Source organism: Raphanus sativus, chromosome 6, assembly GCF_000801105.2.
Source record: "Raphanus sativus cultivar WK10039 chromosome 6, ASM80110v3, whole genome shotgun sequence".
Lineage (NCBI taxonomy): Eukaryota > Viridiplantae > Streptophyta > Magnoliopsida > Brassicales > Brassicaceae > Raphanus > Raphanus sativus.
The window spans coordinates 12,882,105-12,904,897 of NC_079516.1; the positions used below are offsets into that span (position 1 = coordinate 12,882,105).

Genomic DNA, 22,793 nt, shown 5'->3' on the forward strand with positions numbered 1-22,793 from the left:
TATATATATATAGAGTCGGGTCAATATTACTAAACAAAATATAAATATAAACATATAGATGATATTTTAATATTACTAAAGTAAATATACCATATAAATTTACATATGATACTATCGTTATAATATTTTTAGTTATTCTCAAGATAATGATACAGTTAATCACTAAAATTATTTAGTAAGACTATAATTAAACATAAAATATGTTTAAATCTAAAATTATGGGAAATATATTAAATCAGGAAAACTAAAAATAATATATAATACTTACATAGAGTTGGTAATAGAGTCGGTTTAAATAAATAAATAGATTATGCATCGTAGATAATTTTCCCTTGTATTAGCACTTATATATTATTATTACGATAAGTAGAGTCAACTATTATATTTTACAGTTAATCACTTACGGATAATGAAATAATGAACCAACAATATAAAATTTGGATGCATCAAATATACATCTCTTGTATCAATTAATATTTAGTATCAATCTGAAACATATACCAAAAATGAGCCTTTAATCAGAAAAACACCAAAATGAGAATCAACCAATATATATCCAAAAGTTAATTAATCAATAAATAAGATGATTTAGTATTGTGATTGTCTTAAATCACATATTTAATTAAAATATAAAATAAGTAAAATTATTAATTATATTTATTAAGCATATGATAAATAAGCAAAATTACCTAAACTATTGAAAAATATGATAAATAAGCAAAATTACTTAAAATTTTACTTAAAAACATCAAAATAAGAATCAACCATCAGATCTCAAAAATAATTATAAATAAGATGATATATACTAAATAAGATGTTATAATATTGTGATTATCTTAAATCACATGTTTAATTAAAATTATTAAAAATAAGCAAAACTATTAATTATAATAAATTAAGCATATAATAAATAAATAAAATTACCTAAAACTATGGAAAACATGACAAATAATCAAAATTACCTATAATCATGGAATACATGACAACTAAGCAAATTTACCACATGTGTAATTAAAATATAAAATAAGTAAAATTATTAATTATATTTATTAAGCATATGATAAATAAGCAAAATTACCTAAACTATTGGAAAATATGACAAATAAGCAAAATTACTTAAAATTTTACTTAAAAACATCAAAATAAGAATCAAACAGCAGATATCAAAAATAATTATAAATAAGATGATATATACTAAATAAGATGTTATAATATTGTGATTATCTTAAATCACATGTTTAATTAAAATTATTAAAAATAAGCAAAACTATTAATTATAATAAATTAAGCATATAATAAATAAATAAAATTACCTAAAACTATGGAGAACATGACAAATAAGCAAAATTAGCTAAAATTATGGAAAGCATGACACATAAGCAAAATTAGCTAAAATTATGGAAAGCATGACACATAAGCAAATTTACTTCTCAAATAATAGTATAGATAAATGGAGAAAAACTATATGTTGCGTGAAAAAAGAGGATCAAACCAAATCAAGCAAGATGGTGTTCTTTCATGTTGTAATGACTTTATATACCAAATGAGAAAACCATGATCATAAGCAACATAACAGAAGATGAAATTACATTTTGGATGAAGTTATGTGAATCCCTAATCAATTATATCTCATCGTCCCAAAGTTGTTGGATCGATTTGTAAGGGCTTGTAGTTTGATTAACAAGGAAATCTCCCCTCATGATCTTCCTCTCCTCCAATTGGTCAATGAATGATAAGTCTTGATCATCCAATTTTATATCCAAGGCTCTCTTGTTTTCTCTCATTCTTTCTCCATTAAAACTTTTCACTATCACACTTGCTCCCTTTGACATTCCCCACCTTAGAGCCACCTTCATTTATAAATCATTGGTTGTAATCAGTTAAGGATTAATTTATTCTTCTTTTTTTCATTTGTGGTTACATTTGCATGTTAAATTTTTATGTTTACTCAAGAATATTATAATTTAAATGAGAATTATAAAGGTAATTCGCAATTGAAAAAATGTTTAAATAAGGCTCTTAGAAAAAGGGGTAAAGAACCAAAAGCAAGTTATGTATATATTCCTAGGCATGGACACGGATCACGGATCAGATATCCGGGTTTTTGAAGGTATTTGCGATTTACTTCGTATGTTACGGATATTTAATTTTTGATTTGTTTTGTTTCGGAAAAGTACGAATATTCGGTAGAACGGATATCCGGAAAATAAATAAATATGCGAATATTTACTAATATTTACGAATACTTACGGATATCTCATTTGTTTTTGTTAATACAAATAATATTAGAAAATTGATACAAATTTGTTTTGTAAAATATTTTTTTTTGCATAATATATAAGATAAAAATTAAAATAAGTAGTGAATTTACATATTTTGTCAAATTTTGAAACTTAGTTAACAATTATAATAACACAAAAATTAAGAAAAAAATTATAATTGTCATAATTTTTTTTTCTTTTATGTAATACTTTTCTATAAGTAATAATGTGAATAAATTTGTCAAATCATATGTTAGAATAACATTTATATAATTTTATTCATTTAAATCTTTAAATATAATCAAGATATATATATTGTCGGATCGGATCGGATATCCGCTTCCAAAATTTTTAATATTTGTGATTTGCTTCGGTTTTAACGGATATTGATTTTTAGTATTTACTTTGCTTCGGTAGCTTACGTATATCCGGAATTTTCGAATCGAATCAGAACGAATAACGAAGATACCTGAGCTGGAGTGACACTATGCTTGAGAGCAATAGATTTGATGACAGGATGTTCAATCACAGCCGTTGATCCCCAACAATTTCCTGGCCCACCAAGTGGTGAATATCCACTTACATGGATCTTGTTCTCGTTACACACTTTCCTTAGCTTGCTTTGTCTCCACAATGGATGCATCTCCACCTATACATATACACAAAATCTTAGTTATCAAATCTCCCAAATAAGCAGGATTTTTTGGTATTAATGTTTTGAATCCATACCTGGTTAACGGAAGGATAGACAGAAGCAAAATCGAGGAGATCATAGATCTTTTTAGAAGAGAAGTTGCTAACACCAATGGATCTACACAAACCCATCTCTAAGCATCTCTCCATGCCTTGCCAAGTTTCTTCAATTCCTACATCTTTCTCAAACTCTTCTTCCTTTGGGATGGGCTCACTCACTCCTGGTTTAAGCTTTATTGGCCAATGCACCAAGTAGTTATCTAGATACTCTAGCCCCATTGTCCTATGAAGTCATAAACAATATGGTCATGAAATTGATCTGTCAGCCATCAAAATATTGTAGGTGAGTGTTTGTGTTTTTCAGTAGAAGCTTACTTGAGAGTTTGTGTGAGGGCAGAGATAGGGTCATGGTGATCACTAGACCATAACTTTGAAGTCACAAAGATGTCTTCTCTTTGGACAGTTCCATAGGAGATAGCTTGACCTAATGCAGTTCCTAGAGCTTCTTCTGATCCATATATCTTTGCGGTGTCGAGATGTCTATACCCTATCTGTCTCCGAACCAAAGAAGTAAAAGCCTATGAGATATTGGAAGTTACAGTTTGGATTCTAACAAATTCCTTATTGTTATTGAATATTTAACATTCGTATGTGTTAATTCCTAATTTATTATATATATTTATACTTGTAAAGAACTTGTATATAAGGTTATGATTTTTCATAAACATAAATATATATTAATATAAGATTACCAATAAAAAAGAAATATACTAATATAAATTTTAATCATATTTTGTTGTCGAGTAATGAATATATAGTCTGCGTGAAAAGTGATATACAAGAAAACACACACAGTATATTATAAGATCATCGGATAAAGTTTTTGTTATAATAAAAGTAACTTCTTAATTAAAAGAAAGAAAATGAACCTTGATGGCTTGATGGACGGCTAAGATGGTGCTCTCTCGATCTTTTTGAGGACAATAAGTTCCCATTCCAAGCAATGGAATCATCTTCCCACACCTGAGCCGTGCAACGTCACTCCTCATCTCTCTCTCTCTTTTCTTTTTTCTTCTCTTCAGGCTCAATGTGTTGCCCTGTGTTTGAGTGTTTGAGTTTAAGACATGCTTATATATAGGCCACTGAAAGGTCAACGTTCTTGATTTCTTTTATTCTTTCTTAACCAAATTCCCTTATGACATCAATTATTATTAATATAAAATATGACCTATATATGGAGTACATTATGATAGTTTATTGTATTAAATCTCGAAATGTAATATGGAATTGGGACTATGGACGGTATCGAAGCACGAGAGTTTTCCATGTCTTCTGGGATTTTCTTAGCCTACCCAAATCCATATCTCAAACCTCAAGATGACATCTTCTCTCCTCAATAAATTTCCTCATTAGTGTTTTACTGTTTCAAAAGTATGGTTGTTCTTACATTTGGTATTTTGCAACTTGATTTTACTGGAAACTAAGCTAATTATATTTCCTTATTAGTGTTTCCAAAATATGGTTGTTCTTAGATTTTTATTTTGCAACTTGATTCTATTGGAAACTTTACAAGCTAATTACTTGCCAACTGTTTAAACTCATATATGGCTTTTAACGGGAGTAATGGTCTAGTCTAGCAGTATTAGTTCAACATCTCCTTTATAGCATCACAAGATTCTCCAAAAAATTTATACTCCATCTATTTCACAAACGAATGAACGTTATGCGAATAATCTGATTACTTTTAACAATTTAAAATGTTAAATAATAATCAATTATGATTGTAATCGAAGTATAATTTAGAACCTTGCCTTTTATACTTATTTTTTTCAAAAAAAATATAAAACGTAAGGTTCTAAATTTTATACTTAATAATACAAATTACAAACCACGATAGATTAAAGATGTTCTAATATTTGTAATTTAACCCTTGTTTCAGAAAAAAAGAGTTACGTTTTAGTTCATATACAGTTTTATGTTCTAATTGTAATTTAACCTTTGTTTCAAGAAAAGGAGTTACGTTTTAGTTCATATACAATTTTTTCTTATATACACTCATATAATACATACAAATATGAAGCATCAGCAGGAACAGATTGTGATTTTATATTATGAATAATATATTAATAGAATCTCATCCACATTCGAAGGGGCGTCTCTAAGGAAAAGGTATAGTTTCAATGATAATATTATAGAATATTCAGAAAGGGCGGTTTGACATACGATTACTTTGTCAATGATATGATTTGCATAAAATAGTTCATAAGGGAGTGGAAGTCAAATCGAAGGCGACTGCATGCAATCGACGTTGGCTTACTAACCAAACTACATACAAGAATTAAGCGTTGACAATTTAAGTAATTGTCTAATCTCTTAAATGGATAAAACTACTAATCATTTTAAATATGTAAAATTAAATGCAATGGAGGTTCATGCAGTTTTTTTCCAACAGAAGAGTCATGTTCCTGCTTTTCTAGTGCACCGCCAAAAGATTTCACAAATCTTTTTCCATGTGATTTATTATTTTCTATAGTTATTAGGAATTCGCAGTCCTATTAATATAAATATTTGCTTTGCAAACTAGAATTAAATGTCAACTACCGCTTACTACCACTTTAATTTTATCAGTATTTTCATCAACATTTTGACCTCTCAAGTGTGTATATTCATTTGATTCCCAAAATGCGTGTCTTCTTTTTTAATTTCTTTACTAGATCTTGATCCGCACGCCCGTGCGGGTGTATTTTCAAAATTATGTTGCTATTTATTTTTATATTATTAAGGCTGAATAAATCTGAAGAACTAAACTGATTCCGATCCAAAAGAATAGTACCAAACTCGAACCAAAATGATTAAATATATAATTATTCAAAATTTTGATGTTTTAGAGAATCGAAACCGGATCCGATCCCAAGTGAAGTATTTCAGATACCAAAATGTATCCGAAAAAAAGATTTATATACTATATATATTAGATTTAATGTATATCAAAATATCCAGAATATATATGATACTTTTAAGTTGGTTTAAATGCTTAAAATATATAAAAATATTCAAAAATAAATATCTAAAATAGTTAGCATACTCATAACACCAAAAATACAAAATAAGTATTGATTCTCGATCCAAATATTTAAATCAAACCAATTTATATGTTAAGTTTAGGTATTCAGACATTTGTTATTCAAATTTATATGTAATATATTATTTATTTATAGATTTTGAGAAATTTAAAGTATATATAATGAATTTTAAAATTTTAAAATTAATTTAAATAGATTATATGAACCCAAACCGAACCCACAAAGTTTCGAATAGAATTCAAACTGAAATTTAGAAATATCTGAATGGACTCAAATCTTTGATCCCGGAAACCCGAAACCCAAATAGATCCGAACCAAATCCGAATGGATACTCTAACGCCCACCTCTAGTCACTATTATTTATGAAGTCACTATTATATATCATAAATAGTCATATAATTAATAGTATTTTATATATACTATCATATAAATACTTACATATATTATATTTTTAAAATTTAATGTGAAATATAAAAACCATAACTTAAGTCGGTACATTAAATTGGGGTTTTTATTATTTTTTTGATATATATTGAAAACATTTTTTAATTATGGTTATTGTAAAATATTTTAGTAAAAATAAAATTTTGAATGTATGCATATTTTAAATAAATTTCTGATACAAATCAACTTTAAATTATTATTTTGATTTGAAATATGTATATAAAGTTTAAATTTTATTTTATGATTATATTAGACAAAAAATGTTTTTAAGTAATTAGAGTAGTCCATTTTCGTATATTTTAAAGTTGACTCAAATAGATAGTTTTTCATAATATAAAGTCTTCTAATTTTTGTTAATAACATAAACCCATTATTTTTATTAGTATATTGCTATCTATGTTTCCAAACAACAATATATTTTTATAATGCTAATCATGTTTCCAAACAAACCTATTTTTTTAATTGATATTCATATTTCCAAACAAACTTGTTTTTAGACTGTTATCCATGTTTCCAAACAAATATAATTAGTACTTCAATTTTAATAATATAGAATTAGAGCTTGATCTTATGTTTGAAAGATTAGATTTATTCTCGAGCAATATTGCAATTATTAAATAAATAAGAAAACCGAATGGTTTTTACTCCAAACTGAATTTGACAAACCAACTGGTTTTGCATCGGAAAAAAAATGGTTTTGCATCGAAGTATATTATGTAAGAAACCAAAAATATTGATATATATAGTTATTTAGATTTGTGGTAAATCTCTGACCATCGTTTTAATATCTCTTTTGGTAGAAAACAGTTGTTATAATAGTTTAGATTTGTGCTCATGTGAAATATGATTATAAGTCCAATTTATGGTTAGAGATGGTTAGAATTAGACATGTGAACTGGTTAAAAATGGTTAGATAAAATACAATTAGGTCCAGTTAAAAGTAAGTTAAATTAAAAATGTCTAGCCCATTAAAAATTAGAACAAAAAAAATGTGATGGGCTTAAAAATACTCAAAAGATTTTTAATTTAAAGCAGTGGCAGTCAGTTGTAAATAATGAAATGAAGTGAGGGTTAATTCCCATTTGTACTTCACTTTTAATAGGATAGATACATTTCTTCTCCTACCAATGTGATAATGTCACTCTTTTCGTGACTCATGCTATATGTTGAATAATTATCTTAAAAACTAAACTGAAACAGATTAGATCAGATGTACCTTTCTGTTGGTTGATATTAAAATTATCTTAGTTGTGGTTGGAATGTAAGTATCGGCACTAGAAAATGCATCGTAAATAGTTTAAATTACAATTTTATAGAGAAAATAGGTAAAAAGTCAAATCAAAACATGATTTAAATTAGTTTATGACTTTTTCGTTAATACACAGTATTATTCTCTATAATTGAAAATGATAAATTCATAACATTTATTAATATAAACCACTAGTTTTATTGTTCTTTATAAATTAGTTTATAATTTATATGTAGCAAAATATTCTTAATACAACCAAACTAAACCGGCTTTGAATCCTATTAGACAACAATATATGTAGTTTGTCATTATTTAACTGAATCTCTTCACAGTAACAAGAAGAGCACTCTATAAACCAATGTTCTTTTCATTGGTTAAACGCTGCCTAGGAGACAAATTAGCCGAAACAATTTTCTTAGACTCCGATTTATAAAACTTCTATCGGTTTAAACCACTTTAAATTGATTAAAACTAATCTAAATTAATCTAAACTAATATAAATTGATATAAATCTGTTAAATTAAGTAATAATGTTAGTGAAAATCCACAATTTTGTATAGTTTATTTTTGTATATGTAAATTTTATAATTCATCAATATAATTTTATATTTAAACCCAAAAACTAAAATATCTAATTAAAATATAAAATATATATAAATAAAGAGAAATTGCCAAAAATACCATTTTCATAGTACCACTTTTCATGTTTACACTAACCACTTTTACCACTACTTTTAATGAAGGGTTTAGATTTGAAGGTTTAGGATTTAGGGTTTAGATTTGATGTTTTAGAGTTTAAGGTATATAGTTTAGGGTTTAGAGTTGAGGATTTAGGGTTTAGAGTTGAGGATTTAGGGTTTATAGTTTAGATTTTAGGGTTTAGGGTTTAGGATATTGAATTTAGGGTATATAGTTTAGGGTTTAGGGTTTAGAGTTGAAGATTTGGGGTTTAGGGTTTAGAATTAGAAGTTTAGGATTTAAAATTTGGGATTACAATTTTGAAAAGCATATAAAAACAAAGATATAATAGTCTTTACCATTATAATAAATAAGGTATTTTTGAAAATATGTCTTTAGTGGTGGTAAAGATGAATAATGGTACCTTGAAAATGGTATTTTTGAAAATTCCCCATAAATAAACCAATAATTTGTTAATGTCTAAGTGCTGAATAATCTGTGTACTCGCTAGTTTCAAAACGTCTAATTACTTGGTCATTACTACACGTCTAATTACTTGGTCATTACTACAAACTGTTCCTTATTTATTCGATTGAGGTATAAACAGAGATCACTTGGTCTGCTTTGTTACTGTTCTATGGACTGTTAAAACCCCATAAATGAACTTGGTCTGTAAAAGAACATTGGCATTGTTGAATATTCCTTCTCTCAGCGAAACCACTCATAATGGCAATTAGCTGTTTATCTTGAGTGGTATGAAGACACTGAGTATTGTATAGCGAAATGGCAATTATTTAAAGAATCTGCTGAGGTCAATCCCATGGAGGTGAATGTCTGGCTCTGCTTTGTAATCAATGTTTCATTGATGTTAAGGTGATGGTTTCATGATGAAACTTTAGACCAATGATCACTAGACTTTTTTTTTGTAAGAGTACTCAATAATCACTAGACTAATAAACACATGTATATGCTAAAACAGAGGTGTTTCTTATGCTAACAAATTTCGTCTTAGTGATGTGAGTGTTGTGCTACAAATGCAACAACTTTATTGCTAATAATCAAAAGTATGAAGTAGCCAAACATGGTCATAATCAAAATCTTGATATATGAAAATAAACTCAACTAAGAAAACACAAGTATAGTTTCACTACAACAAAACGTTGGTTTTAATCCAAATCAACAGGAGAGATGTGTAGGCTCGAACCAGAGTGAAAGGGATTATATTTTCCACAAACAGAAAATAAAATAAAATGAAATCTAGAGTCGGCGATGGTGACTTCAATGGTGATGGAAGTGATTTGCTTGACCACATCAGGAGAGCTGAAAAGATCAATCACTCGCTTGTGAACTCTAAGTTCGAATCTAACCCCTGTGTTGGTTCCTGTTTTTAAAAATACAATAGTGAAGAGTTCAAGCAATGTCAAGAAACTAAAGCAACGAGCTTATTCTCATGTTCGTAGACCTATTGACCTAAGTGTAATAAACACATGCATATTATATATACCTTACACCACGAGGAGCTTTATAGGTAGTGATCTTAAGAACCTTTACGCATTGGCTAACTTGATTCATCTGCAAGATTTCTTTAAATACTATAAACCCAAATAAATGACCAAAATCAGAAAGGAAATATTCTAAAACACACACCTTTCTCAAGGTTCTTGACATTCCTAGTGGAGAGAGTAATCCTTATATGTTCTCGAGTGGCTCTTCCAACCCTGCCTTCGTTGGCTTCATTGCTGCATAGCCATCTTTTCAACCTCTTCTTCAGTTCTTCTTCAAGTTACGAGGGAAGAAAGGAGTAACAGAAAGCTAAAAATTTAATCTAGGAGTGAAAAGTTAAAACTCTATTCACGAGATTGTGAGGCCTAGTCACTAAAAAAGTTTAGTTAGGCCTAAAACAATTAAGTTATAGCCCACTTAACTGGGCCTTAGGCAGTGTATATATTGCTTCACACCTTCAGGATAGTTTTTTTTTTTTTTTTTTTTTTTGTCGACACCTTCAGGATAGTTTTCATTATTTTATAGGTGTATGATAAGAATTTTGGAGGCCTAAAGCAATATTTAATAATATGATTCTATTTACATTTAATTAAAGACAATATAGAACACAAAGTAGAGTTAAAGAAATAACATACACATTAAAATAAAAATTCGTTTATAGTTATTTTTCTAATTAGATTGATTTTAAAGTATATGTTATTTTGAAGAATAGAAGAACGTCCAACAATAAATTAAAAGGACAAGCAATATTACTACTGTGGACCGCACACATGAGATTAACCTCGCAAACTCCAAAGGAACCCAACGGCTACTTCCCGTTTGTAACGGCTACTTCTTCGTTTGTAACGGCTACTTTTCTGTTTGTAACGGCTATCTGCTTTCAAAATTTCATTATATAATCTGAGAGAGTGAGAACTTCCGTCCACATCGAAGTAGATATAGAGAGAGAGTTTCAAAGGAGGGTTGACTTTTGTTTGATATCAATGTTTATTCCACAGATGCAGAGAGAGAGAGAGTTTCACAAAGGAAAGTGCAAGAAGCTTTTAATTACCTCTTTGAGGATGGTGAGGAGTCGCGAATCTGTTCTTGGCAAAGTTTCCTTTTGGCTCAGTACATTATCCACTTTTCTTTGTACATTTTTTTATATAGCATACAAACTGTTTTTTTTTGGTCAAAACTTTGTTTTCAAAATTATAAAGGTATTTAGGGGAATTATTGATTACTAGACTGATAATGGAAAAAACTTAGGGAAAATTTGGAGAAATACACTCAAATAAGCTATAATTTGAAAACTACATCCTTATTTTTTTTTTTTGAAAAATACACTTATATATATATAAATTTACCTAATTGTCCAATCTTAATATTTCTAATATATTGTTTAAAAATTGTTTTTTAAATCCAATTTCTAATATATTGTTTAAAATTTACTTTTTTAAAAACAAAAAATTGTTAGAGAATCTAGCTAATATCCTTTTAATATATCTACACAATATTATTCTCATATCTTTTTAATAATATCTTAAAAATTTATTATTTTGAAAAATAAAAAAATCAAGACATGTATCGCCGTCTTCTCGTCTCCTCTCTCGTATCCTCTCCATTTCTGTTTTTTTCCTTTTTTTTCTTAGTTTCACAGATTATTCCTCATAGAAGTTTGTTAATTCATTTTTAATTTTGGTTCTATTTTATTCTTACAATAGTTCTGTTTTAGAATATCATGATGCATTTGGCTAGAGTTTCAAGAGAGTGAAAGATGAACAAAGAATCATGGAAATTTAAAGAAACTTCTTTTAACAACGTGACTTGTTTATATAAGTTGAAGAAAATAAATAAAGGGATGTATAAACTTCATGATAAAGTCAAAACAAAATCATAATTTACATATTTATCTTTGTTATTGTAAAATGGTAAAATAACATATTTATCTCAACACACATATTTATTTTAAACAAAATAATTTTAACGATACTATTTTATTAATTACGAATTTATATATTAATTTCGAAATATCTTGGGTAAAAAAGTCAATTCATAATTAAGAAAGTGTATTTTTCAAAAAGTAAAATAGAAAATGTAGTTATCAAATTTTTTTTTTTTGTAAAACGAAAGGATTAAACCCGGGTCAATGATGACACAAGCCTAACCCCCGGATAGAGGTACAGCCCACGGATAGACCCTCTCCTGGGCATTTAAATGAGTCGAAAGCAATAACTCATATCCGTGTGGCCGGTGGGATTTGAATCCGGATTCACCGTATTGGGTTTCTTAATTCCCTCAAGTGCGAAATAGGGTATTTTGCAAATTATCCCAAAAACTTATGTGTAATTTGTGAAAACAAATAGAACATGTCTCCTGTCGTTAAGATTGTTAGAGATTATTATGTTTCATTTCCCTTGACACTTACTATCACTTAGTTTTTCTATATCAAATCTTGTAATAAATTGTTTCCCCTGCCGTATTTACAAGTTTCGGTCTCATTTTTCCTCTTGCTTGTTTATATATGTATATATATTTTTTTTTAAATTCCAAGTTTTTTTTTTGGGAAAAATTCTTGATTACTTGATTGATAATGAGAAAACTTATGTGTAATTTGTGAAAACAAATAGAACAGTCATCCTGTCATTGATCGTTAGAGATTGATATGTTTTATTTGATTTGACACTTATGATCACTTGAGTATTTTTCTAATCGATCTTGAAATAAAGACTTTTTCCTCTCGTATTTCCACGACGTCTCTTTTTTTTCTATCTAGATACCTCACTGTTTTTTTGTGTTTTTGTTTTAATTTCTTGTTGTGTTCTTTGCTTTGGTGATTGGTGGGAGGGAGTATGCGAGTGGGAAAGATGCAACAGACACACGGCAACCATCTTCCACGGACGTTCAGTACTATCCGCAAAGAAACTGTTGAGGGAGTGACTCAGCCGTTGAGGGAGTGACTCAGATTGTACAGATGCTTGAAACAGAAGAAGAGTGATGGAACTATGACAGAACGTGATTCAGAGGCTGTTCTGTTGTGTCTGGGAATAATTGATTAGCCTCTTTTGTTTGCTTGTTACGACTGAGAAACAAAACTTAATGGGAGTGAGTTGAAAAAGAGTGTCTGTGTTTATCAGTTTCATCTCGAATATTCTCTCTTGTGTCTTCTTATAGTGTGTGTTCTATCAGTTTATATGTAATCCCAAACTTGTAAACTCTGTTTCTCAAATTGCTTTTGTTTAGATTCTGCTTGTGCCCTTATTATAATTTTGATACTTGTGTTTTCTTGAAAGATACATAATTTATTTGCGTGTGTTTAACGTAGTACATAATAACCATATTTAGAGATACTTCTAGTCTTTTGTTTTATCAGTTTATATGTAATCCCAAACTTGTAGACTTCGCTCAAATTGCTTTTGTTTAAATTCTGCTTGTGTCCTTACAGTTTTGATACTTGTGTTGAGATTCTTCAAAGATGACATCATTTTTTTGGGTGTGTTTAACGTAAGTACATAACCATATTTTGAAATATTTATAGTCTTTTTTTATATATTTCACAAAACTAAGTAAACCAAATTTCATATAAAACTATAATTAGTAATCGTTATATGTAATCAATAAGCATGAGCCTCAATTATTAGTTATATATAGAGAGGCATTCTAATTCACACACGTTTGAGGATGGAACTTAGGTGTTTGTATTTTGAGGCCAAGAGTATAAGGAACATGGAGAAGAAGAGGAAGATGCATTCATAGAAGCCATTGTTGCTTGCTCTTCAGAGAGATGATGAAATGTTTCATTGGAAGAATTATCAGATGGATCTTTGTTAACTTCTTCCTCTTCTTGGCTCATGATTAGCTGAGAAGCAACTAACTTGTCAAGAGTTTGCCAATCCATCATATGGTCATTATGATCATCATTGAGTAGTAATCCTGATTGATGAAGATGCTGATGATCAGTATTTGTGTTCATCATAATCATATGATCATCATCATTAGTAATAATATGACCATGATGATCATCCTCATCATCTCCTTGCATAAGTGTAGTTGGTGTTGCGTTGATCGTGCTGAGTACAACACCATATGGATCATTGTCATTATGATGTAAAGATGATGATGAGCCTTGGAACATTCTTGGACTCTCTAAATCAGGTAGATGGTAGTAACTACCATTAGCTAGATCCATTTGCTGCGTGAACCAATTCGATTCTTGTCCTGATGATGATCCCATCATTGTTCTTGGGTTGTTGTAACTCATCATGGTTAGTTTCTTCTTAAAAGCACGACAAACCACCCATCCTTCCTCATGAGGTGGTCCATTTTCATCGGTCTCAAGACGATACTCGTGCATTATCCAATCGGACTTCTGACCATTTGGGGCCCGACCTTTGTAAAACACAAGAGTCTTCCTCATCCCGACAAGCTCTTGCTTCGAGTATATAGCCTTGTCCCGACCCGTTGCTTTCCAAAATCCCGAGCCTGTTGCTCTATTGGTTCGTGTCCCAGTTGGATACTTCTTGTCCTTGTGGCTAAAGAAATACCATTCCCTCTCTTCTCCTGTCCCTCTTCCACATAACTCTGTATATTCAAAAAACATTGTCGACTATAAGATGCGATCATGTGAATTACTATATATCTAACATATATACCTTGTATGTCCCATGGCTCAATTTTGTAGAGATCAACATCTTTGATCACATCAACTTGCATTCCCGGAAATGCAACTTTCTTCTTAAGATAATAGTCAACGAGTTCTTCATCGGTCGGATGGAATCGATAGCCGGGAGGAATGTGTGAGAGACTCTCCATTTGATCCTTTTGTTATTATATTTCTCTGAAATATGTGGCAATTTGTAACATATCATCACCGGTAGGTAGAAAGATGTGCATGTGATGAATGTGAAATCAAATATTCAAGAAAGTCAATAGCGATGTATCTTTATTTTCACACTCGTAATTATCATTAAAGTAAATACTTGATCCATTTCGTTATGATGATTTCTTTTAATTATGAAAATGATACGTTTGAATACTCATAATATCTCGATTGAACTAAATTATACCCATAAAATATTAAAAAGGTAAAAAATAAAATAAGAATCACGATATGCATAGTTTTGAACTAGTAGTTAACTTACCCATAATCTCCGTGAATGAACCTATTATTACTTCCCACATTTTTCATGTTTGCACTATATTTGATTAAAATGTTATTGAAAAGGAGAAAACAATTTAATGAACAACATTTTTATAAAGTTTCATACGTGAATTAAGTATACACATACTTCCGACAACAAAAAGAGAGAAAAAAACAATGTAGTCGTCTCGTCCTTCAAATAAGAAAAAAAAGAAAATAGTTGCACTTCTAAGTGATATAACATTTGTGATACTATATAATGTTTTGTAACATCACGAAATCTAGAAATATATGGTTCTATATACTGAAATAAACTTACTTGGATCTTCTTTATGCAAGATTTATAAGTATTCGATTTTCTTCTTCTTTTTATTTTCCTTTTCTTGGTTCCTCGTAGCTTTTAGACAAACCAAAAGCGTTTTGTTTTGTTTATGTTGAGATCATGAAAGACTTGAGAGTATTCTGATAATGGTGGATTCTCTAGGTTATATATAGACATATTTATAGGCACATAAATGTAAACTGAGACAAAAAAAAAACTCATGATTTAAAAGGAAATGTTATTCTTATGTGATATATTTCCATATTTTATTAACAGAAGATTCTATTTGGATTTTTGGGGGTCCTTAATTATAACTAAGCTATCACTGTCTTCCTCTCTCTACCTGAAGTGTTGCATAAGTTTTCACTTTCTATGTGTGTGTGTAATGGAGAAGTAATGTGATCTTTTAGAACTATCTCTACCAACTATTGAATGCGACGTTTTCCATTTAATTATATGAGCAAATTGTCGCTCAGCGTTTTGGGGTGGTAGGCCATTTCGACCGCAATAGTCCCTTTTTGTGGTTCGGCCGATGGTGAGTTCACACCGCTCTAAAACAAGTGCATGCTTTTTTTTTGTGGTGCAAGTGCATGTTTATTTTTGTTAACCCATTCGTTACGTTTTTGGACGATGCAAGCCTACTTTTATGTTGGCGTTGATCGTGACTATATAACACAATATAATATTTGTCGTTCATGTAGGTTTTTTTGTTTGTTTGAAAGCATCAATCACGTAGGTTGATAGATTCGTTTTGTAAAATTGATACACATGTTATTTACTTCTTTTGAAACGTTTAAGATAATGTGTTGTTTTTGTATCATGTCATCTTAGGGTCTAACCGATGACCAAGGAATGAGGAGGAATAATGCATTCCTTAATGTTCCTAACAAATTTTACCATTCACAAGGAATAGTCGTTCCTTTTTATTCCTTCTCATTCCTTTTATTGTAGAGAACTAAAGTACAAATTTGTTCCTCACTAAATTTCATATGGAATAACCATTCCTCATCATTCCCATAATTTCATTCCTATCCATTTTTTTCCTATTTGTTTCTAGTATTCCCTAGATGGTTACCAGTTAGACCTAGTGATCTCGATCATGGTTATAAATGTTTTTATGAACTTTACCTCGCGGTACATAGTGGCGGACCGGGAGGAAAATTTAATACCGATGTCAAAACATAAATTCTGGTGGAAAAAAAAAGAATTAGTTCAGTTTAATTAACTATAAGCTTTAAAGAAAAAAATTATGGGGTGTCAATTGCACCACCTTTGTTGCAACTTGCAAATAAGTATCCTTTTTTGTAAGTTATTCATCTGTTTCATAATAAGTATCACTTTACATTTGTGCATACAGATTAAAAAATCATTTAATTTTGCATATATTCTATATAAAAACATCATTATCAATAAACCTACTCATATTTCAACCAATAGAAAAATAAATTGGAAAATAAAATTAATAAATTTTGCATTGAAATGTTAAAACGACATTTATTTTGCAACGAAATTTTTTTTCTACAACGACACCTAATATGAAACAAATAATCACTAGTTGATTTAGTATTTGAAATTTACAGCTATTTAATAAAATCAACTGTATTGAAAAACTCGATTATATAATCAACTTCACAAGTTAGTAGGGTATGGTTTCTAGAGCCAATGTGTATATTTTGATGAGCTTAAACTATTATTATGTGATGTTTGTACAACATATGAAGTGTTTTATTTTATATTTTTCAAATAAAACGGTTTTGTTTTCTTTTAATAATATGATACTTATAAAGGGAGAAATGAACCCAAAATAATTGTTGACACCAAAACAAAACAGTAAGATAAGTAAAGAAATTCAGTAATAAATAACGTGGCGTGACATGAGTGGTTACGTAATAACACAGGGAACATCATCGCGGCTAAAAAGCTTCTTATCGCCTTCGGTGCTGGCCCCATTTTACTCCCATTGGTCCCCCACAAAAATTCTACTTCTTTACATCCAGGTTGTTTAATAAAAGAATTAAAATTAATTCTCTGACCAAAAAATAAAAGAATTAATAGTTCATCAAATAAAACATGCAACATTCTACAGAGATTATGATGATAAATCTTCAAATTTCAATACATATACTTTCAGTATGCTAGTAAAACTTAACTCAGTTTCCATCGAAGGTTAAATAGGTTTATAAGATCAAAAGTTGATAGAACTTTTTTGTCAGTTACCTATTTAGATTAGATCAATTGTTGGTGTGAGGTGAACCGATTTTTCGAAAACCATCTCTGTTTGTTTGTGTCTAGTATATACGGGAGAAAACAAAGTTTTTGATGCTTGTTTTTTTCGCTAACTTAGTATGCCCAATCATTTCTACTTTGAAAAATATGAATCAATTTCACGTTTTCAAAATCCTTTTATAGTTTCTGGAACAGCTCTATTTCTGATGCAAAAGTTGCGAATGTTAGCGGATCCATCGGATTTATAGTCATGTCTAATAAATCTGAATAGTCTGTCTCAAACCGGATCAAGATTACTTTTTTTGTCTCTCATATATGAAACTGTCCAAAGTAAACCTTCTATCTTAGTATGTAAGGTTAAGAGGCTCCTATCGCACAACTATAATCTAACAGATTCAAGATCTATTTGATCCTTTGGACTATACCCTATATCATTGTCGATGTCATTATCAATTTATAAAACATCAATTTGATAGGTAAAGATTCGATATATCTAAAGGAACCCTGTTTCAATTTCTGTAGTAAAAAGGTTCTCATGATTCTTGTTCGCTTCTTTTTTTGTTAGCTTTTTTCTAATATACCGTCTCGAAAGATGCAAGTTGAAGAATGTTATCGGAGATACGACTTTCCCGTTAAAGAGTTGATAGAATTATATTTGAATAAAGCAATGATCAGAGCAATTAGAGGATCATATGGATCATTAGATTCTACAGTGAGATATATTATGACCTAATGCTAGACCTTATATTATCTTATGTACTTTTTGTCATTTTCTTTTTGACGGCATTTTTCCTCTTCTTTTGCAATTTTTACTTTTCTCCTATGCCTGTGAAATTGCAATTAATATATGAAAACAAAATGGTGTTAGAAAAAATGAAAACAAAATAAAAGGTTGTTCTTAAGCAGTACGCTTCTATCTCCAACTCTCCACTTGCAGACACTATGATTATTCCTATAGTTTCTATATCATTTTTAGTGATTTCATTTTAGTATGGTCTATATATAATATATACACAAACACTTTATTCTCATTTGCTGGGTTGGTACTTTTAATTGTACAGCAGCATAATATACATATTCATGCACTGTAAAAAACATTAAATTGTATGACGGAAAAAGAAATGAAAATAATATAGCTTAAACTATATATGAAATAATACAGCTTAAATTATATATAAGTGACATGAAATTATAATTTAACTTATATCTTTGAAATGTTAATATTCAGATTCAAATCAGGTAGAGGTAGTTAAATCGGAGAACGTTATACGGTTATGAGGAATGGTTCTCTGTTTAGGGCAAGTCAAGAATAAGTTAAAATAAAATGTTGAAGTTTGCTCTATATGAAACATAAATCTCACTTCAATAAAAAAGATCTCAAACGTATTATAAAAAAGTGATCTAAACTCTAACGTTCACTTTCAAGTAGTTTATACGAGCATACAATTTCACAAAACAAGAATTTCATATTCTGAATCATTTTACTGGATGATGGGACCGACAAACCGACTGTACTGAGTACATTTGTAAGTTTCACATTCAGGAAACTGAGAAAGTGACAGATACAAACGAAACCATCATATCACACGTTTTCTTTTCCCAAAACCGGGCTTGATATCGGTTAAACTGGTTTGATCCTAACAGCTAAAGTCACACTAGTATATCTTGTGCTTGTAGCCGCTGTGGCTGGTCCCACTTGAAAGTATATGATTGGGCTCGTGAGTCGGGCGTGGTCCTAGCCACTGTCAAGTCAGGCATCGCCATCGAACCACCGTTCTTTCCGATCTAATGAGTGGGCCTTAGTGGACCCGCTATCATTTTATGGGGCCCGAAGTAAAGGACTACACGTGATACTCCTGCTAGAGTCTGTGAACTAATTTTTATGTATACACTCATCCATATTGGACGATATCTTACATACATGCACATGACACATGTAAGAATTTGCATTAGTAGCAAGATAACCCTTTAGAAGTGTAGAAAAAAAAAATTTGACAAAAAAAAAAGAAGTGTAGAAAACAAAAAGAAAAGTAGTGTTTTGATGTTGACAAAAAAAAAGTAGTGTTTTGATAAAGATCGAAGCGATATTATCTTGGTTAATGGTTATGGTTATGGTTATGGCTTGGTGAATTCGTTTGAACAATCTAACGAGTATAATAAGAACATGCGGTGAAAAGTAGATTGATTTCCTCTTGGATTGGAGTAGACTCATTCAAGTTTACGTAGAAAAATGCTTGGAAGTCTAATTAATTAGTGGAAAACAATTATAGTTACATATTCGAAAGAAAAAGATGATGAGGTGTGAATTTCTATAATTTCCTTGAAAAAATTATTGGTTAATTTTGGAGTTGCGGAATTCATTCCATGTACCCATGGTCATATAAGCATATAAGGGTATGCCGACAGAAAACTTATAAATATAAACCTTATTATATAATAGAAAACGGATCTCCAAGAGTTAGAACACCTTTATCGGTCGTATATAGAAGGGTATTTAGCATAATTAAAAATTAAAAATAAATCAAAAAGACAAAAAAATGTTGGAGGCATCACTTAATTTTTATTTAGAAGAAACCGTATATTGGGACACGTGTAGCGTAATGAGAAGAGAGAGGAGCGTCGTGTTTTTCAGTTTTGTTTTCTTTCTCTTTCTCTCGAAACCTTTCCATCTCCTTCGTCTCCGAGGCGATTCTGTCTCTCTCCCTGGTGTCTCGACGAAACGCCGATGATCTATTTCTTCGTGGGTCGTCGGTGAAACGGAATGGTTTTTATCCGGCTCGTAGACTAATCGTCTCTCTCTCCTTGGTTTCTCTCCGCTCTCTCTGTCTCTCTGGATCAACTGGAATCGGAAGGTAAATATATGTCTTCAAGCATGCATGTCGATCCGTAGACTTATTGTTGTTCTGATTGGAAGTTTTTATTTCTTTGTAGGTTCGATTCCTTCGTGCGGTGGCTTTCGTCGGCGGCAAAAGATGGGTCTCTCTCTCTGTGGCTCTCCTCAACAGCGACGAAGCTCCTTGGCGATGGCTCTACGCGATTCGCGCAGGTAAATCAATTTGTTTAAATGTTCTGTTTAACGATTTTCAATGATGCATGTCTCATATTGTGCTTTGATCAGTTGTGATTTGTTTGCAAGTTAATCAATTTCGTTAATGTTTCTGTCCTTTGATTTGGATTATTGATGTTGTTTCTGTTTTTGGGTGCTGAGATGAAGAAAAAGAGATATGCTCTTTCGAAAGAGAGGTCAGGAAGGTTCATCCAGAGCACTATCTAGACAGGTTAGTGTTACTCTTCCATATGCTCCGAAAATAAATGAAGTGAATTGAATTTAATTAGAACTGATGTGGTTAGCTTCTGTGATGAATTGATAGTAGGGTAATTAGAGATGTAGTTGTGGAAGATAGGGTAATTAAATGATTATGGTTGTCTATGGTAATAAATAGAACTGATGGTTAGATAGTAGATCAACGTGTAAATTGTCTTAAAGCATTGTTTGCTGTTTGTTGTTAGATATATGTCAAGTCTTAATGCATTTAAGTGTTCTGTAATGAATTGTTTGGTTGAGTGTGTTGAATGCTGCTTTAATTTCTTGGCTTATTTATGGACACTGTCTTTCTCTTTAATCTCCAACATCTGAATGCCTCTGTCTCCTCCTTCTCCTCTGTCTCCTCCTTCTCCTTTGTCGCCTCCTTCTCCTCTGTCTCCTCCTTCTCCTCTGTCGCCTCCTTCTCCTCCTTCTCCTCTGTCTCCTCTGTCTCCTATCTCTCTTCTATCTCCTATCTCTTTCACTTCAGTAATGGATTTCAATCCATTTCATGACTCTGCCAACTTTGTTGAACTACTTAATAGTCAACAAAATGTAGTCTTTGGCAGTCAAAGTCAAGGAAGTGTTTCACTCTCTGCATCGCAAGCTCTTCTCGGAGGCAGTCAAGAAGCACCAGCAGAGCGTAAGGGACGAAGGACGTGGACGACAATAGATGAAATAGTGTTGATCAGCTCGTGGTTGAACACGAGCAAAGATCCACTTGTTGGGAATGAGCAAAAATGCACGGCTTTCTGGCAGAGAATTGCAGATTACTTCTCGGCGTCTCCTAAGGTTGCTGGTGGGCAAAAAATCACAAAAACTCAGTGCAAGCAACGTTGGCACAAGATGAATGATAAGGTTAACAAGTTTTGTGGGGCTTATAAAGCAGCAACGAGAAACAGAACCAGTGGTATGAACGAGGATGATGTGCTCAAAATGGCCCACGATATCTTCTTGAACAACCATCAAAAGAAGTTCACCTTTGAGCATGCGTGGAAGGAGCTTCGCGGTGACCAGAAGTGGTGTCTACTCTCAGTAAATGGAAGCAGCTCGAAAAGGAGGAAATTAGACGATGGTTCACATTCAGCAAGCTCTCACGCAGCTACAAATGAAACAGATGCTTCTGTAGATGCTGAAGGAACACGTCGTCCTCCTGGTGTTAAGGCAGCAAAAGCACAGAAGTGGAAGAAGGTGGGTGAGGAGAAAGAGGTCGCTGGCTTCAACAATCTGTGGAACATCAAGAAAGAGGATTTGGCAATGAAGGCAGGGATCACGAAGATGAGGGTACTTGAGAGTCTTGTTAATAAACAAGTACCACTTGATGAATACGAAGAAGTTCTCAAGAAAAAACTCATAAAAGAGTTGATGTAATTCTCGGTTTCTGTTTCATGTGATTTCTGTTTCTGTTTCTGTTTCATGTTTTTGTTTCATGTTTCTGTTTCTGTTGCTGTTTCATTTGATTTCTGTTATTTCTGTTTATGGTTTCTGTTTCATGTCTCAAGGAAAAACTAGTTTCTTTCTAATGAAATGATTTCTGTTTATGGTTCTTGTTCATGACTTGTTGGTTGCTGTGATTTATGTTAAATGATTTCTGTTTGTGACTCATTTGATCTCAATGTCGACAGGAGGTAAGAAGACAGGAGGTAAGAAGTGGAGTGCAAAAAGCACACAAGTGAGGTGTCACGGACTAAGAAGTGGAGTGCAAGAAGAGAACAAGTGTGGTGTCACGGACAGAAGTGAAGTGTCGTGTAGTGTAGTCTTGTGTAGTGTAGTGTAGTGTATTGTCACATGAGATGTCAGTTTGTGAGTCTTGTTTTGTAGTTTAGTGTCACGGACATATGCATTGTATAATAACAACAAACTCATCTTCTGTATTTATAAATGAATCTTCTCTATTTATAAGATCAACAA

At 31.0% G+C, this 22,793-nt stretch overlaps 4 protein-coding genes and 1 long non-coding RNA gene across 5 annotated transcripts; 3 read left to right on the plus strand and 2 right to left on the minus strand.

Annotated features, from left to right (window-relative positions):
* Positions 1-1,481: 1,481 nt before the first annotated feature.
* Positions 1,482-4,047, minus strand: LOC130496047 (non-functional NADPH-dependent codeinone reductase 2-like). The gene is made up of 5 exons (XM_056987792.1): positions 3,884-4,047; positions 3,330-3,505; positions 2,991-3,237; positions 2,731-2,910; positions 1,482-1,850 (listed from the first exon to the last, which is right to left on the minus strand). The coding sequence occupies exons 1-5, from the start codon at positions 4,001-4,003 to the stop codon at positions 1,623-1,625; spliced, it is 951 nt and encodes a 316-aa protein (XP_056843772.1). The 5' UTR covers positions 4,004-4,047; the 3' UTR covers positions 1,482-1,622.
* A 6,804-nt stretch (positions 4,048-10,851) lies between these two features.
* Positions 10,852-13,134, plus strand: LOC130495456 (uncharacterized). Its single transcript, XR_008934723.1, has 2 exons — positions 10,852-11,021; positions 12,738-13,134. It is a non-coding gene; the product is annotated as an uncharacterized LOC130495456 (long non-coding RNA).
* A 300-nt stretch (positions 13,135-13,434) lies between these two features.
* On the minus strand, positions 13,435-15,486 carry LOC108810010 (NAC domain-containing protein 101-like). Its single transcript, XM_018582140.2, has 3 exons — positions 15,350-15,486; positions 14,543-14,727; positions 13,435-14,471 (listed from the first exon to the last, which is right to left on the minus strand). The coding sequence occupies exons 2-3, from the start codon at positions 14,700-14,702 to the stop codon at positions 13,579-13,581; spliced, it is 1,053 nt and encodes a 350-aa protein (XP_018437642.1). The 5' UTR covers positions 14,703-14,727; positions 15,350-15,486; the 3' UTR covers positions 13,435-13,578.
* A 3,366-nt stretch (positions 15,487-18,852) lies between these two features.
* LOC130495553 (uncharacterized) lies at positions 18,853-22,747 on the plus strand. The gene is made up of 5 exons (XM_056986962.1): positions 18,853-18,862; positions 20,187-20,430; positions 20,510-20,624; positions 20,787-20,856; positions 22,508-22,747. Exons 1-4 carry the CDS (start codon positions 18,853-18,855, stop codon positions 20,850-20,852), a joined length of 435 nt encoding a protein of 144 aa, XP_056842942.1. The 3' UTR covers positions 20,853-20,856; positions 22,508-22,747.
* Positions 21,375-22,253, plus strand: LOC130495554 (glutathione S-transferase T3-like). The gene has a single exon (XM_056986963.1). It carries the CDS (start codon positions 21,375-21,377, stop codon positions 22,251-22,253), a length of 879 nt encoding a protein of 292 aa, XP_056842943.1.
* Positions 22,748-22,793: the final 46 nt, after the last annotated feature.

Bases quoted from the DNA above. Each gene is read 5' to 3' on its own strand.
- LOC130496047 (XM_056987792.1), bottom strand. From the start codon at position 4,003: ATGAGGAGTGACGTTGCACGGCTCAGGTGTGGGAAGATGATTCCATTG. The intron at 3,506-3,883 runs GTTCATTTTCTT...GTTCGGAGACAG, and splicing joins CCGTCCATCAAGCCATCAAG to ATAGGGTATAGACATCTCGA. The intron at 2,911-2,990 runs GTATGGATTCAA...GTATATGTATAG, and splicing joins TCTATCCTTCCGTTAACCAG to GTGGAGATGCATCCATTGTG.
- LOC130495553 (XM_056986962.1), top strand. The intron at 20,431-20,509 runs GTAAATATATGT...ATTTCTTTGTAG, and splicing joins GGATCAACTGGAATCGGAAG to GTTCGATTCCTTCGTGCGGT. The intron at 20,625-20,786 runs GTAAATCAATTT...TTGGGTGCTGAG, and splicing joins GCTCTACGCGATTCGCGCAG to ATGAAGAAAAAGAGATATGC.
- LOC108810010 (XM_018582140.2), bottom strand. From the start codon at position 14,702: ATGGAGAGTCTCTCACACATTCCTCCCGGCTATCGATTCCATCCGACC. The intron at 14,472-14,542 runs GTATATATGTTA...TTGAATATACAG, and splicing joins TGAGCCATGGGACATACAAG to AGTTATGTGGAAGAGGGACA.
- LOC130495554 (XM_056986963.1), top strand. From the start codon at position 21,375: ATGGATTTCAATCCATTTCATGACTCTGCCAACTTTGTTGAACTACTT.